This window comes from Macaca thibetana, chromosome 9, assembly GCF_024542745.1.
Source record: "Macaca thibetana thibetana isolate TM-01 chromosome 9, ASM2454274v1, whole genome shotgun sequence".
In the NCBI taxonomy this organism is placed as follows: Eukaryota; Metazoa; Chordata; class Mammalia; order Primates; family Cercopithecidae; genus Macaca; species Macaca thibetana.
Genome location: NC_065586.1, coordinates 117,576,869 through 117,593,273, shown reverse-complemented (window position 1 = coordinate 117,593,273; position 16,405 = coordinate 117,576,869). Strand labels below are relative to the sequence as shown.

Sequence of the window (16,405 nt, the reverse complement as noted above, 5' to 3'; positions counted from 1 at the left end):
TAGAGCAGAAGTATGTTAATACCGACCTTGTGTGCTGGTGGGGAAAGGTGGTTTACAGCCTAAGAGTCAAAGGGCCTGTTTGGCAGGCTGTGGTCCAAGTGTGTTTGTCAGTCCTGGGGAATAAACACACAAGTATTAATTCATCTCTTCTCCCCTGGAACATCTTCGCTTCTGCTTGCTCTGTTCTCTAAGAAGTCCCCTCTAGATGGTAAATTTAATTCATTATAAAAAGATAACACTGTTAGACCGGGCCTAGTGGCCCACACCTGTAATCCCAGCGCTTTGGGAGGCTGACGTAGGTGGATCACCTGAGGTCAGGAGTTCAAGACCAGCCTGATCAGTGTGGCGAAACCATTTCTCTACTAAAAATACAAAATTAGCCGGGCGTGGTGGTACATGCCTGTAATCCCAGCTACTTGGGACGCTGAGGCAGGAGAATCGCTTGAACCTGGGAGGTGGAGGTTGCAGTGAGCCAAGATCATGCCATTGCACTCCAGCCTGGGTAATGAGAGAGAAGCTGTATCTTAAAAAAAAAAAAAAAGAAAAGAAAAAGAAAGAAAAGAGATAACACTGTTTCTTGGTGGCCCTTTAAAAAGAAAGAAAAAAACCCACTTCCTCACTTAATCTCCCGTATGTACCATGGAAATGTACGGAAAGCACATTTACTTAAAAGCTTGACTTATGGCACATGCTAGAGAGATTCCGGAAAGTGAGGAAATGGAATTGGAGTCTGTGAAAATACATGCTTAAAAAAAAAAAAATGCCTGCCAAGATTCGGGAGTGGGAAAACAGTTTACTAGAGTGTTCATGTTGATTGTTTGTAAGTAACTCACTTTATCACTAACAAGGGAATATATTAAAATTGATTAGGAAGGAATCTCCAGAATTGAAGTTTCTAGGTAGGAACTGAAGAATAAGGAAGATTATGATTTTGTGCAAAAGAAAAGAAAGATAATTTAATAGTACTAAAGAAACAGAAGGATTTCAAAGATGAGCAGCGGGAGTTATCTGAGGGTCCTGATTCAGAGGAAGGAAACCCAGTAAAACATGGAGTCCCACAAGGGAATGGCTTGCCCAGGATCAGGCCAAGCCCCCAGCACAGACTCATTCTTGGAGTCGAAGGGAATGAAGAGAAAGCCAGCCGTATTTTATAGCCCCAGAGGGGATTTTAAAAGCATAGTAAAAATGCATGGAGGTAAAATTAAGATATAGTAGACAGAGCAATCAAATTCTATAGTTTCTTAGACTTTGCCCATTTTCTTACCTTTCCCCCGCCGCCTTCATGTTTTTATAAAAGTATTTTCCAGGTTTGTGCATTTAATCTGAATCTCCATACCTCATCTGAACAAAATTCCCATAAATCATCCTTCCTGTAAACCTCATTTTTTAAAATTCTAATAATGATGACAATAAAGTTGGTAAGGGTTTTCTTATTTATTTATTTATTTTTAGGCTTTCCATTTGAAAAGCTGCCACATGAAAATCTTGTTGAGACCGTCTGTTTGGGGGATGGTGTAGACACATGTGAACTTTTGCCAGGGGTTTGTGGATGCAGATTCCTTTGGGGTCGTGGGTGAGCCATGGAGTGGTGAACTTCAGATTGAATGTTAAATTTTTCTCTTCTGAGGTAACCCCTAAGCCGTGTTTGTCATGAGGACCCTCTTACTGTCCAGTTTTTCTCCTGCCCTGAGATGATTCCCTGACTCCTGGATTCTTCATCTCCTGCTTGCTAGTACCCCAGCCTATCCTAGCAGTGAGCAGAGGGCCTCATTTAGCAAATCAAGCGTGCCCACTAAGGCGTATCTTCTGCAGTCAGCCCTTAGTATCACTGCATTATCTTCCTGGTCGCACACAGTTTGACATTACAGTTGTCCCTGGTATGTGTTGGGGATTGGTTCTAGCAACCCCGAATACACCCAAATCTGTGGATGCCCAAGATCTTTATATAAAATGGTATAGTATTTGCATATAAACTGTGTATGTCCTCTCGTATACTTAGTCATTTCTAGTCATACATGTAACAACTAATACGCTGTAAATGCTATGTAAATAGTTGTTATACTATATTGTTTTTTTTTATTTTTTATTTTTTATTTATTTTTTTTTTTGAGACGGAGTCTCGCTCTGTCGCCCAGGCTGGAGTGCAGTGGCCGGGTCTCAGCTCACTGCAAGCTCCGCCTCCCGGGTTCACGCCATTCTCCTGCCTCAGCCTCCGGAGTAGCTGGGACTACAGGCGCCCGCCACCTCGCCCGGCTAGTTTTTTGTATTTTTAGTAGAGACGGGGTTTCACCATGTTAGCCAGGATGTTGTTTTTTTTATTTATATTTTAAAATTGTTGTATTGTTATTTTTTATTCTCTTTCAAATATTTTTGATCTGTGATTGGTTGAAGCCATGAACGCAGAACCCACAGATGCGGAGGACTAACTGTATCTTACACTCAGAACCACCCTAGGCTCCAAACGCTCCAAGTTACCCAGAGAGAAGTGCCATTGTCTGTTCTCTTAGATCTGGGCAGCAAATGATTCTAAAGGGACTAAGAGAAAATATTGCAGTGTTGGTAGCAGACATTAACTGAGCTCTTAGTGCCGGGCCTAGCACTAAGCACTTCATCCGTTTTTCTCCCGCCTCATTTTATTGTCACATTAATGCTGTGCTGTTGGACCTGCTCTTGTCTCCTTTTTTTTTTGAGATGGGGTCTTGCTCTGTTGCCCAGGCAGCAGTGCAGTGGCACCATCTTGGCTCACCACAACCTATGCCTCCCAGGTTCAAGCAGTTCTCCTGCTTCAGCCTCCCCAGTAGCTGGGATTACAGGCACACACGACCACGCCCTGCTAACTTTTCTATTTTTTGTAGAGACGGGGTTTCACCATGTTGTTCAGGCTGGTCTCGAACTCCTGACCTCAGAAGATCTGCCTGCTTTGGCTTCCCAAAGTGCCGGGATTACAGGTGTGAGACACTGTGCCCAGCCGCCCAGCCCCTGTCTCGTTTTTAACAGATGAGGAAACCCAGGCCTAGAAAGGTTAAGTGATTTCCCAAAGCTCACGCAGTGAGTGAGCGCTGAAACGGGACTGGGACCCTGGCAATCTGACTGCACAGTCCCATGCTGTTGCAGGTGGTCAGGATGCAGCCTGCCTGATGCGGGGTCTCATGTTGTGAATGATGAGCACGGGAAAGGCAGCAACGGGATTGGCTGCTGCCCACATGGAAGGATGCAGAGATGCCACAAAACCTAGCCTGGTAGCAGAAGGAGGGGCCGAAAGCAGCGATCTTGTAACTTCACTCATTTTAGAAGTCAGCATATTTCAAGCATATGCCCTTCGTTTTCTTTTCCCTTGTTCATGCCTCAGCTCAGATCCTTATTATTCTAAAAAATATTTTTGTTAAATAAAGTACTTCTTCTAGAACATAAAAGAGTTACATATACGTGGTAATAAAATCCAAATGGTCTAGAAAGTTCTGAAATAAAATGTATTTTCTACTCCCTCTCTCAACTCCTAATCTCTCTCCCCAAAGGTGATCACTGCTAAGTCTCTTATATATCCTTCCAGAAACTTTTAAGTACCCTTGTTCTCACACCTCGCTGTGGGACAGCTGCCTTCCCCACATCCTATTCTGTAAGCCTCGCTGATGAGAGCGGTGATTTTCAAGGAGGAGTCACAGAAGCCTAGCCATGCCTCTGCCTGCTGGGTGTTAACGTCATCCAGGACTGCAGTCCTCAGCAATTGCTTAATCGGTTCCGACTCCTCTATTGATTGCAGCTTCCACTATGTACCCGGTAGTGGAATCCTGGAAACGTATCCGGTGACGAGGGGCTACGCTGCAGGCCATGCAGAGAGTTCTGGCTGCACAACCCGCCAGACCCTGGCCATTTGTGGAAATTGTCACATTGCTAGGCTGCTTTTTTCTTTTTTTTCTTCTGAGACGGAGTCTTGCCCTGTTGCCCAGGCTGGAGTGCTGGGGCACAATCTCGGCTCACTGCAACCTCTGCCTCCCGGGTTCAAGCGATTCTCCTGCCTCAGCCTCCCGAGTAGCTGGGATTACAGGTGCCTGCCACCACACGCAACTCATTTTTTAATTTTTAGTAGAGATAGGGTTTCAGCATGTTGGCCAGACTGATCTCAAACTCCGGACCTCAAGTGATCTGCCTGCTTCAGCCTCCCAAAGTGCTGAGATTACGGGTGTGAGCCACTGCGCCTGGCTGGCCGGTTCTTACTAGTTTGGCTGGAGCTTCTTGCCCATAATGTCCTCAAGCATAAGTTCCCCCTGCAATGAGTGGTGATTTTTTCCTGTTCATGGGGAAGAACTTTCAGAAGACCACCTTATTCTTCAAAACACCTGCGTACTTAAGCATCCACATCTCATGGCCCTGATGCAGAATGAATTAAGAGGACAGAAAGATTTGGGGAAGCATCATTGGCCGTTACACCCGCTCCTGAACCTTTCTGAGCTCTGTAGATGGAGCTTGAGATGTTCCTGTGGACCAGTGCAAACTGGAAGTCTTGATGGTCTCTGAAAGTTCCTGGCTTCTGATGTGTCCTGCAGATGAGGTCAGCTCGCTACAGTGAGGTTGGATACCACATGGCGGGGACTTTAAAGTTGTCTGTTTCACCCAGGGTGGGGTTGGTTCATGCCTAGTCTGTGACCTCAGTGGGGGGCAGGACGGATTCCATAGGAGCACCCACATTTACCTTCTCGTCTTTTCCCGCTTGCTTCTGCCATTTGCTTGTGCAACCCAGACACTTGGGTGTGAGGGTCTCAGTTCCACAATTAATGATTCTTTACTCCCCTCTTTTAAAACATTTTTACCATACAGTAAATAAATGTTGCTCATACTATCTGCATAATGAAGTTTAGGAATAACTGCCCCCTGCCAAAAGATTGAACGGAAGGCTCAGAAAGTGCTCATGTATGTTTTAAAAGACAATAGGAATTCTGTGTGAAAAATGGCCCACTTTTTTATTTTAATATTGAAAACAACTTCCTAATCCTAAAATGATTTTTTCCCCTAATCCATTCTTGGGCATCTTCTTGAGTTTCCGGCCTACTTTGAGGGTTTACAAAGGTGCGATTCAAAGCTTTTTGAATAGGACAGGTGCCCTGGTTCCCTGTGAGAAGAGCCCAGGACCCACCCTGTGAAAGTTCATCCCACCTAAATTTGTTCATCTGGACTTGGTCTTTGCCAGTGTGATTGAAGGAGTTCGTAAGCACATCCAGGAATACTATCCACCTGGGCAGGCATGCAGGAGACAGAGCCCAGGGTGGGCTCACTGGCTGCTTAGAGATGGATCATGGGTTAACTTCACATTCTTGTTCTCTTGGGCCAAAGTCTTGTTCGTGGTTTAGAATAAGACACTGTTCAAGCAGCCTGTGGTCAGACTAAGACTGCGTAGTCATCCTCAGAAGTGGCCTTCCAGTGTGCTCTGCGTGAGTCTTTTTTTTTTTTCCATAGCAACCAGCCAAAGGACAATGATATATTTAAGAAATAATCATTTTATCAGACACAGACTGAAATGGATCAGGGTAAACAAGGAAGTAACTCGGTGGAGCCCTGTGTCCTGCCAGGTGGGAGAGGAGTTCTCTTGTGTGGTTATGGGAAAAGGCGTATTTTCTTTCCCTTGATGCTTCATCCCACGTGTTTAGTGCACTGGTTTCTGAAACTGAAGACAAGAGGCAGCCCATTTTCACTGAACGGCCTGGCCATCAATAATTTCCAGAAGGACTGGGGAGAAACAAAGAATGGCACCCAATACTGGGGTCTTGGGTTATTTTGAGTTAAAGGGACTCGGAGCTGCTGAATGTCTTCCACATTCAAGTCCTAGAACTCTTTCCTTGAGATACTCCACTTTACATTTCCAAAGACAGAGGAACTATGGAAGAGCTGGTTTCCAAAAAGTTTTCATAGAATTTCATACGCACAGCACTGATCCATGATCTGGGTGGTCTGAGAGGAGATCCATTGTCCGGGGCTCCAGTACAGGTGCAGGTACAAGCATAAAGGTACTAATGAAGCCGGGGAGGACTGTCTGCATGTCTTCAAGTGACTCTCCGGAGGAATTAGGACAGAAAGAAAACTTACATTGTGATCAGATGCCATAGAAAAATTTCATAGAAAAACCTGAACATAGGAACATACACTTTGGATGACATCTAGTACTGCATGGACTGGAGGGCAGAGGAGTTGGATTCCAGTGGTTTTCTAATTTGGTTTCTGACTTCTGCCAGCCCCCAACCCATTCCTTTCTAAGATCCGATACTCTGGCTGGGCTCTGGCTGACTTCCAGCCTTCTCGGGTGGAGCCAGGATTACATCTGTGTCTTTGCATTTTGTATCCAGGTTTCGGCTGAGTCCAGCTCCTCCATGAACTCCAACACCCCGCTGGTGAGGATAACAACACGCCTCTCTTCAACGGCAGACACCCCCATGCTGGCAGGGGTCTCTGAGTATGAACTTCCAGAGGACCCAAAATGGGAATTTCCAAGAGATAAGTGAGTACTTCTCTTGGCCGCATCCCAGGATGGAGACTCAGCTATAAATGGGGAGATTGGATTAACATTTTCTTTTTATGACCTTTAGCCACAAAGGTCTTGCTGTGATGATGTCAGCAGGAGTAAGATTGTGTTTCTAAATAACCAACTCCTGGAAAAGAAAAGAATGGATTAAAAAAAAAATAGCTCCTTGAAAGCAGAGCTGCTTGCCCCTGGCTGGTCCCCAAAGAAGATGGCATCTGGTTATCATTTTTTAAGTGTCTGGGCAATTCAGACTCCGTCAAATGGAATAAAAGTAGAATTATCCAATTTATAAAACAGATTTGACATTCCAGTTTTTGGTTACTAGAACAAGACTGTTTTGTGTTCACTTCTGTGGAGAAATTAGAGGCAGAATATAAATGGCCTTAAGGACCTCTACCCAATGTTACTGTTCTCATTGGTTATTAATATCATATTGGGCTGAAAAGCTTCAAATACGGTACCTGACATCTAATTTCTGTGGTCCATAATATTTTCCTTGTTGGATGATACAGAGGTGTGCCAATCAGATGTTTAGGCAAAAATGTGACCACCTGGGTATTGTTGGGGTTGTGTATCTCTTGGTCTCGTTTGAACTCCATGTACTGGGGCTCTGTTGGGGTGCATTTGAATCCTGGCTTTGCCAGACAGTGGCTGGGCAACCTCGGGTGAGGCACCTGATTCTCTGAAATTCATTCTCATAAAATGAGGGTGGTGGTTCAGACCTCCCAGGACTGAGCAGAGTTCTTAGCTTATGTGAGTTTTCCTTTCATTTCCCTTCACGTGGTGGTAACCTGGGAGCTCTGAACTGCAAACCTCAGCAGGATCATTGTGTGGGGCATGGAGTCAGTGGGCAGAACTTGAACTACTAGCCCTCGTCCTCTAGAAGGGGACTGACTCCGAGATCCTCCTTCTGAAAGGAAGTGCAGTGGTCTTTGTAGGACTGTCCACTCACTTCTGGGGTACTTTTTGTAGTAACAGCTTGAGAGTATGGGAAGGTGGAAATGCTGACTGCTTCTGCATCACATACACTGGAATAAGCTCTTGACTTGCTTATGAGCAGCTACCCTGTTTGCCTTGACATTCTCAGTAGCTCCTGAGATTATGGTAGGGAAGTGTTTAATATAGACTTCTCGTATATGCATATACACATTTGGAAATGCGAAGATAAGCTTTTCTTTCCAGAGACTGATCTGTTGAGCTCTATTTGGAAGGGAGAGGTAGCTTACGTGGCTGGCACTTCTGATTTTGATTCACGTGATGTCACATCAGTTTTGTTTCCCAACTGCCAGTTTAGAGATGTGTACCATTAGCTAGGACTGAATAATTATATAGATATTATTTGGTTAGAGTGTTAATGGAAGTAATTTCCAGTTGATTTGTATACTGTAGTGAAAAGAACACTCACTCATTCACTTATTCATTCACTCAAGGCATGTTAATTGGACATTTCCTGGTGGGGCACCAGAGAAAAACACAAATAATAGTTTCTTTACCTGTAGGATGTGGAGAAATGGATGTTTCTTGTGAACTCCGCCAGCCCTAGTTTGTGTGTGATTATATACGTAGGTAGGTTCATGCGCACATTCCTATATATATGACCGAACTGGGGAGTTGTGATCATATTTTAAGAAATCGCTGGCCGGGCGCGGTGGCTCAAGCCTGTAATCCCAGCACTTTGGGAGGCCGAGTCGGGCGGATCACGAGGTCAGGAGATCGAGACCATCCTGGCTAACACGGTGAAACCCCGTCTCTACTAAAAAATACAAAAAACTAGCCGGGCGAGGTGGCGGGCGCCTGTAGTCCCAGCTACTCAGGAGGCTGAGGCAGGAGAATAGCCCGAACCCGGGAGGCGGAGCTTGCAGTGAGCTGAGATCCGGCCACTGCACTCCAGCCTGGGCGACAGAGCGAGACTCCGTCTCAAAAAAAAAAAAAAAAAAAAAAAAAAAAAAGAAATCGCAGCTTTCGGGTTTAGTCCATAGTTTTTGCCACCTGTGATACCGCAGTCAACAGTGGAAGTCTGTATGTGCCCAACTGTTACCTCCCACCCGGGGTACCCTGAGTGTGGAAAATCTGAGTGCTAAACATTTCAAAACAGTGTTTAGTGCAAACGTAGGTGGAACATATTTCCAATGAATGAAGGCTATTTAGAAGCCGTTTATTAGATTGGAGGCAGAAGTTATACAAAGAACGGATTGTTATGCTTGTAGTAGCAAGGCAGTGGGACATAAATTAGCCATTTTTCCAATGCAAATATTTATTTTCTGCCAAGATGTCAAATTTAATTTTAGTTCTGGATAGAAACAAAATGACCTCAGCATAGCGTACGCTGCCCTCAGTTTTTATGCTGAACTTTTGCAAACCATTGTGTATTTATTGTAAATACTGTTTACTGATGGCAGCTCCATGCTTTGCTGTGCTATGCTTAAGTTAGAATAAGCCATATTCGGAAGTATTCCAAAGACTTTTGCATTCTGTTGGTTTCTGGAATGCGTAAGGACAATATATGGCTATTCATCTGACATGCATAGACCTTGTAGTCTTAGACATTTAATTTGTGGTGTTCACTTTGGATTTTCTTCATTGTTAATTTTATGTAGTCATAAGGACTTTTAAACTTATGTCAAAAAAAGTCCCCAATTTTTTAGAATTTTCTTTTTAGTAAAAAATTAGAGATTCCTTGAAATGCTTTTAAGAGGCATATCCTGTAACTTGGCAAGGAATGTGACCATAAAATCCGTTGGTATTTGAATAATAATAATTTTAAAGCCACCATTTTACAGGGACAAAAAAAAAAAAAAATAAGAACAGTCTTAACGTTTTTTCTTTGAGCCATTCTAAATTACAAATATTTAATTGGCTCAAGATCAAAAGCTCCTCTCTGGCACTTAGGAAAGCTGACCACCGCACTAGCAAGGATACCTTTGCTAAAGAAAATAAACCAAGAATACCGATGTGAAATTCAATAGCTGTTCCACCAGTAATTGCCATTCTCTAAAACGTCACTAGGAAAATACTTGGGCGCGTGTGTACCCTAAGTCTCATTAGTTCCATATGATAAGCACTCCATGCTTTAGCAAGCCGCTGAAAGATTTTTATATTTAGTTCTGGAATTTCCCTTGCTACACCCCATCACCAGATGCTGTGTGCTAATCCCCTATTTACACATTTAGGCTGACACTGGGCAAGCCCCTGGGAGAAGGTTGCTTTGGGCAAGTGGTCATGGCGGAAGCAGTGGGAATCGACAAAGACAAGCCCAAGGAGGCGGTCACCGTGGCCGTGAAGATGTTGAAAGGTGAGCGGGGAGGCGGGAGGCTCGGGGAGGGGCTGGGTGGAGAGTCTTTATCAAGAAAGTTCCTTTTGTGGCATGTGAACTCTATCATGGCACGGGGTCAGAGAGCACATAGTTGACCTAGGGGTTGAGAAGTTTTCAGTATAAATCAGCATCTCGGACAGACTATTTATCTTGAGCTGTGCGTACTTATAAAGAAAAGCCAGTTCTGTTAGAAAGTGTAGCCTCTTACATAGAGTTATTCTTTGACTCCTTCTTCGTGACCACGAGTCTTCATTCTCTCTGTATTTTTATGTGCTTAGAAATTATCAACTCACATATAATTGGATTTATTAGCTAGGAGTTGGTGTGTTGGATTTGGGACTTAAACCTTAACTTTACAAGTACAAGGAAATTTGTGTTTTTGGAGGGAACGAAGAGACGTAAGGGAGCAGAAAGCCTTCTCTTTTGCGTGAGGAACAAAGCAGAAATGACGCTGGTCTGGGAGAGTCACGTAGAAGCTGAGAAGGAGCGAACAGGATCAGGGCTGGTGCAGAGCCTCCTGGGACACGTAAACAATTACCCTGAGATGTAAATGTCGTGTTGTATTTGTGGGACTGTGAACACTTCTACATTAACTTCCAACCCTGCTTCGTGCCCATGTCCAAAGAACTTAAAGAACTTTTAACCATTAACTTATTCATCCTGCAGTATTCTTTTATGAGAAGAGTTATAGGGAACGGTCACATTATAAATCCTCTTGTAGGGATCTCGGAAAGAAGATCCCACACCGAGTGCTTCCCACGTTTCCAGGCAGAGAGGCCCATCCTTGGCATATGGTGCCGGGCATGTCACAGGCGCTCTGGAGTTAGACTTTATCTGTCTTTTGTGGGTTCTCATGGGATAGTCATCACATCCCTCCCAAGGGGAAGTAGCAGGCTGGACTTTGTCAAAAAGAGGTGCATTTTGTTTTTTGGGTTTTTTAAAAGGCTGTTTATCTGAATGACTCCCAAGGAAAACTAGAGTACTTTCAGATGTTCCCCACCTTGGAGCCTGACGCTGGGGAGGAACACTGTGTTTTCTTGCCCCAGGTGTGGTGGCACCACTGACGGAGGCAGCCCCTGGCTGCGTACCAGGGGCAGGTGTAGGGAGGACCCAGGCTTCTCATCTCTTTTGGCGGAACTTCTGGTTTTGCTAATGGGGCTCAGAGTTACATGGGATATTGCAAAAAGGGAGGTCTGGGACTTCTCTTTCTCTTGTGATGCCCAGGCTGGCAGCCTTCCCTTTAAGGACACAGAACGATGTTAGTCCCCAAGCCATTGTGGCACGTCCTTTCTTACAGCCCACAGCTGTGTCTCCCTCCCTCCTCATGGCCTGTGGCTCCCTCCTTCACATACATCAGTGTAAATTTTGCATGCACAGTCACTTGTATTGATCTTCCTTTTGTGAAGCTAAAAAACTGTTTGCAACATGGTTCTTATCCGTGCCCGTATTTCATTTTTTTAAAGGAAACCCAGATTTTTCCATACTGAATTAACTTGAGGTGGAGAGCACATGGGAAAGTCTTGCCACTTAGGAGAAGCTAACTGCGAGCCCGTGTATGTGGAGCCTATGCCATTCTTGCTTGAAATTACAGAGCGGAAGTTTATATATCTTTTCTTAGGATGGGAATTGCAGTGCCTCTGAGAAGCCACTAGAAGTCACAGCCCTTACCTGCTCAGAATGCACATATACGCACATTTATGGCCCTGTTTGTGGGGAGCTCTCTGAACCCATCTCGGAGTGCTCCAAGGGCCTCGAGGGGCTGGGTTAGGAATGCTTTGTCGGGAACAAGTCTGTAGTGATTTAAAATCGCCCTATCCTTGGTCTCCTGGCTGGTTTCAGGCACCATGAAGTTTGGTGTGGTTTTCTGAGACACCTTAGATATGGCAGAGGATGAGATTATTTCATGGTCTAGGAAAGAATTGGCATGAGTGTCAGAAGCCCCTGCTCTCGTCCTGCCTCTTGGCACCATTGGCCCCCCAGTGAGCTCTTTGACACAGAGCGAGGCAGTTCCGTGTGTAGGCCTTTGTCTCTCCCTCCATAAAATGAGGGAGATGATTTGGAAAATCTTTTCTGATTCTGAAATTCAATTTCATGCGTTTCAACTGAGTTCTTGGCAACTGACAGTAGCTGCCCATGAGTTAGAGGAAATGAACTGATTTGTGAATATACCTGCTGTTCATAGATGATGCCACAGAGAAAGACCTTTCTGATCTGGTGTCAGAGATGGAGATGATGAAGATGATTGGGAAACACAAAAATATCATAAATCTTCTTGGAGCCTGCACACAGGATGGTGAGTAGGAGGAAAAACTGCATTCGTCCAAATACTCTGCAGTTTGATAGAATCATTTTAGAAACGGTTGGGCTTCTAGATCCTGCTCCCAGAGCACCCCGTGTGCATGTTTAAAGTTCTTTTAAAAATCCCCATTGGAAGATGTTCCTAGCCATGAACACAAAGAAGGGTCTGTGCCCGTACCTGGGGGCCGGCGGAAAGGAGGGTGCAGGGTGACTTTGGATTTGAGAGCCTGGAGGGCCCTGCCGTTTCTGGGTCATAACCTGGAGGGGGCTTTGGAAAAGGCAGCCTCCTGATGTTTTTGCTTTGTAAGTGCTAAGAGAGATTTCTCAGAATAAGATCCTATGTTTTGGTTGAGAAGTTCTTCCCTTAAAACAGGGATTGAGGAATCCACGTCTTGCTGTGGGTCACAGATGGCTGAGCTCCCAAGAACAGCTTAAAATAGGAGAAAGCAGTATGAAGGAATACGTTATTTTCCCTGGGGGAGACAGACCCTGGCTTCTTCCATTGAATGTTTGCTGGCACTTTGGAATCAATTTGCTAAGTAATTAGTAAACTCGAAAACGCGGATCTTTGACTTAGCAATTTCTCTTGTAGGTCTCTACAGGAATTGGCGAACTTTTTCTGTAAAGGGAGGTTGTAGATATTTTAGACTTTTGTAGGCCTTATGGTCTTTGTCGCAACTTCTCGTGTCTGCCATGGTAGTGAGAAAGCAGCGCTAGAAGTACAGAAATGAATGGACCTGGCTGCATGCCAATAAAATTTAATTACCCAAACAGGCGGTAGGCAGGATTTGGCTTGCAGGCTGTAGTCTGCCAACCCCGAGTCTATACCATGGAGAAATTATTGCACACGTGTGTAAAGGAACATGTACGGAGATGTTCATTGCCTACTGTTTGTTATGGCTGAAACCTGGAAGCAAATGCCCATGCATATAAGGGAATGGATAAATAAAGCGTGGTGTGTTTATGTGATACAGCATATGCAGCTGTGAAAAGGAATGATCTAGATTTATTTTTATAAGCCCAACAGGTTCCAAAAGGATAATGTATGGGGGAAAATGTTGCAAAGCGCTAAGAGCTTTATTATTCATTTATATGATTAAAAATAATATATTACTTATTGACTAGTTAAAACGAACCAAAAGGATAGAATGGAGGGATCCATGCTTTCCAAGAGGATGCAGGTGACAGCATGAGAGTGACAGGGAAGATCGCGTCAACTATGTCTCTGTTTTATTTCCTACAGCCTTTTGCGGCTATCATGATGAAGGGCTGATTTATCATTTTACAGAGATTATAATGCAGGCATTCTGTTTTTATGTGTGCTTTTCTGTATGTTAAAATTTTTTCTTTTTTTTTTTTTTTTTTTGGCGGAGACAAAGTCTCGCTCTGTAGCCCAGGCTGGAGTGCTGTGGCATGATCTTGGCTCACTACAGCCTCCACCTCCTGGGTTCAAGTGATTCTCCTGCCTTGGCCTATAGTAGCTGGGACTATAGGTGTGTGCCACCGCACCCAGCTAATTTTTGTATTTTTAGTAGAGATGGGGGTTTTGCCATGCTGGCCAGGCTGGTCTCGAACTCCTGGCCTCAGGTGATCCACCTGCCTCGGCCTCCCTAAGTGCTGGGATTACAGATATGAGCCACCACGCCCGGCCTCTGTATATTAAACTTAAAAAAAAAAAAAAAAGCATTGGGTTGTAATAACTAAAAATGTTTTGCTGAATTGCGCAAGGGCAGACCTTGGATTCTCTCTTTAGGGAGCTTCTCCTCTTCCTTGACAGGGCCTCTCTATGTCATAGTTGAGTATGCCTCTAAAGGCAACCTCCGAGAATACCTCCGAGCCCGGAGGCCACCTGGAATGGAGTACTCCTATGACATTAACCGTGTTCCTGAGGAGCAGATGACCTTCAAGGACTTGGTGTCGTGCACCTACCAGCTGGCCAGAGGCATGGAGTACTTGGCTTCCCAAAAAGTGAGTCCTTCACATTCTACTTGGTTGGGTGGAATCCAATTAAAAATGTCTTTAAAGGGCCGGGCGCGGTGGCTCAAGCCTGTAATCCCAGCACTTTGGGAGGCCGAGATGGGCGGATCACAAGGTCAGGAGATCGAGACCATCCTGGCTAACACGGTGAAACCCCGTCTCTACTAAAAAATACAAAAATCTAGCCGGGCGAGGTGGCGGGCGCCTGTAGTCCCAGCTACTCGGGAGGCTGAGGCAGGAGAATGGCGTAAACCTGGGAGGCGGAGCTTGCAGTGAGCTGAGATCCGGCCACTGCACTCCAGCCTGGGCGACAGAGGGAGACTCCGCCTCAAAAAAAAAAAAAAAAAAATGTCTTTAAAGAAAACAGGCAATTTAGACGTGCTCATTTGCTAGATCAAGCCCTCGCATGTCTTGTACAACCTGGAAAATATTTATTGTGTTATTCATATTTGAGTTTAATGAACTCTTTAAAACCAAAGCAGCCTCATAAACCTATAGCGTCGCTGCAGAGATGAGCAGAAAAGATCTCTCTTCTTTGAGACAGGACCATGTCTGATTTCCCTGGGAATTCAGCTCTCCGGGTGGGAAGTGGATCGTTTTAAAGGCCCCCTTTAATTCGGATGATTTTCCTTTTTATTAAGCTTCATTTATTTTGTGGTTACTGAGTTTTTGAACATAGACTTTAGGTATTTCGTGTTTTGGGTTGGCACTAAATATTCTAAGAGTGAATGTCAAACAAAGGGGTATTTTAGTAACCTTGCACCCTGGAGCTCTGCGTTTATTTTGTCTCGTTTGGCGGGTGACCCTCTGTGGTTAGAAGTTGGCCAGGTCCCCTGAGGTGGACTGCCTGCATTCCGGGCATGCCACTTACCGTGGAACTTGAAACATTTCAGTTATTCTGAAAGTAGTTCGACAGGTGCCCAGATGTCCTCAGAGGCATGTTGGATGACCCAAAACTCCCTTGTCAACCCCACACATAGGGAAGCGGAGGGGCAGAGCTGCTTCCTGGGCACTGCTCCTACCTGCGGTGCACTTCATTGCAGCGCCAGGAATTCCTTGGGTCCCCAAAGAGGTGAGATCCTCTGGTGGGCGTAGACCCTCTGTCACTGGGGGTCTGGGTTGGCTGAAGGGTCACAAACTCAGGTCTCCACGGGGCCATGCCAGTCACACGACCAAGGCCTGCGAATCACTCGGAGTGCAGAGATTCGAGGAACGGCTGCACCTCAGCTCTACTCTCTGGCCACATAGGAACATGGCCCAGAGCTACCCCGTGTTCTGGATGCTTTTTTCTTTCTTTCTTTCAAACAAACTGAGTGCAGTGGCACAATCACAACTCACTGCAGCCTTGACCTCCCGGGTTCAGGTGAGCCTCCCACCTCAGCCTCCTGAGTAGCTGGGACTACAGGGATGTGCCACCACACCTGGCTAAGTTTTTTGTTTTTTGTTTTGTAGAGACGGGGTTTTGCCTTTTTTTTTAATTTAAGAAAAACTTCCAAAAAAATTTCAAGAGAGTTTGGAGTTTAAGACTTTTTCAGATTTTTTTATATAAAAATCTCCCAATATATAGGTTTTAGGAAACTAATTAAACACAGTTCTGACTTCTGTGATTGTGTCTGTGTGCAAGTGCGTGTGCACGCATGTATGCAGGGGAGTTTGCCAGTCAACAAATATTTGGCATCCAGAGACAACCAGACAGATCCAGAACATGGGACATTTGACAAGGTATCACTTCAAAATGTCAGTGTCTCGAAAGATGAAAACTGCTGGGGAGGCAGTTCCAGATTAAAGAGGCCAATGAGACGATTTCTAAGTGTAAAAGTGGGATCCTGGACTGGATCCTGTGGGGCGGGGAGGGTGGCCAGCTCTTAGAAAGGACATTTGTGAATGTCTTTTGAATATGGAAATTTGAATATGGACTGTATAATATTACTGATTATATTTCTGTGTCAGTGTTGAATTTGGGGGGTGGTGACAGTGGTATCTGTTGCAGGAGAAATATGCTGAAGAATTGAGATTTGTGAAGTATCAGTGATGCCTGCAACTCAGTTTTAAGTGGTCCAGCCATAACATGCATGTACTGTGTGTGTATGTGTGTGGGGGCAAGTGGGGCAGGATGTGGAGACAGCAAGCGATTGAGTAGGTGTAACAAGCAAACCCAGCAGCCGTAGATACTCACTGTGCCATCCCTCCTTTTCTGCAGCTGTGAACTCTTCCTAAATAAGCCTGGGGATTGTAGCCCGTCTGTAGGCTGCCTATTTTGATCTTCTGGTCTTGATCACTCCCTGCCCTACCTGTGCGGGAGATAG

The 16,405-nt window shown here is 44.9% G+C and overlaps 1 protein-coding gene across 17 annotated transcripts in view; it reads left to right on the top strand.

Annotated features, from left to right (window-relative positions):
- FGFR2 (fibroblast growth factor receptor 2) overlaps positions 1-16,405 on the top strand; it is a 121,910-nt gene that overhangs the window by 88,921 nt on the left and 16,584 nt on the right. For 10 of the 17 annotated variants that reach the window (XM_050803955.1, XM_050803954.1, XM_050803948.1 and 7 more), the window contains 4 exons: positions 6,337-6,487; positions 9,682-9,803; positions 12,007-12,117; positions 13,900-14,090. In XM_050803955.1, the coding sequence (XP_050659912.1) occupies positions 6,337-6,487; positions 9,682-9,803; positions 12,007-12,117; positions 13,900-14,090 (575 nt within the window). Of the gene's footprint in view, positions 1-6,335; positions 6,488-9,681; positions 9,804-12,006; positions 12,118-13,899; positions 14,091-16,405 lie in introns of all 17 variants that reach the window. The other 7 variants (XM_050803956.1, XM_050803950.1, XM_050803949.1 and 4 more) reach the window with 1 other exon arrangement.